At 57.9% G+C, this 648-nt stretch overlaps 1 protein-coding gene across 1 annotated transcript; it reads right to left on the bottom strand.

Annotated features, from left to right (window-relative positions):
• Positions 1–155: 155 nt before the first annotated feature.
• Positions 156–628, bottom strand: ACA1_306020 (uncharacterized protein; the record flags this gene model as incomplete). Its single annotated transcript, XM_004335523.1, has 2 exons — positions 156–360; positions 471–628. Coding segments are annotated over 2 exons (363 nt in total), but the record flags the coding sequence as incomplete, so codon positions are not given.
• Positions 629–648: the final 20 nt, after the last annotated feature.

The following is a 648-nucleotide window of genomic DNA, read 5'->3' as shown; positions in this document are numbered from 1 at the left end:
CCCGCCGCCGATGATGCCGCTCCCGCGATCGTAGACTCGGAGCACTGCATCACACGACACACACGACACACACGACACACGAGAATGAGTACAAAAAGAACGAAAGCGGAAAAGAACGAAAAGGAAAACGAAGACAAGAACGAAGAAGAACCGTTGTCGAAGCTGTTGACGGCGAGGTAGTGGCCTTCTTCCTCCTCCTCCGATGCGTGCGTGCTCGAGAGGTGGATGTGCGAGATGGGCTTGTGGCCTTCTTCGTTCTCCACCTTGTCGAGCGGTGCGCCGGGCGACTTGGTGTCCCAGAGCTTGATGTTGCCCTCGCTGTCGCCCGACAAGAAGAACTCGCCGTCCTTGTACACGTGGCTACCAACCAATCGCACCTCGGCAGGTGAGCACATATACGTACATGCCTTACATTCCACAGCGTGTATATATATAGTGGTGGTGGTGGTGATGGCGGTGGGAATGGGTACATGGTGTTGACCATCGCGTCGTTGGCGAAGGTGAGGACGGGTTCGTTCTGGCGCCTGTCAAAGACCAGGACCTGCTTGCTGGTGCTGCCCACGAACACCAGGTTCCTGTCGGCCGGGCTGAACTGCACCGCCTGCAGGAAGCCGGTAGCCGCAAACGTCCTGCGCGCACACGACACGT

This window comes from Acanthamoeba castellanii, assembly GCF_000313135.1.
Source record: "Acanthamoeba castellanii str. Neff unplaced genomic scaffold scf7180000083612, whole genome shotgun sequence".
Taxonomy (NCBI): domain Eukaryota; phylum Discosea; order Longamoebia; family Acanthamoebidae; genus Acanthamoeba; species Acanthamoeba castellanii.
Note: the sequence above shows the minus strand (reverse complement) of the source record. Positions and strands in the feature narration are given on the sequence as shown.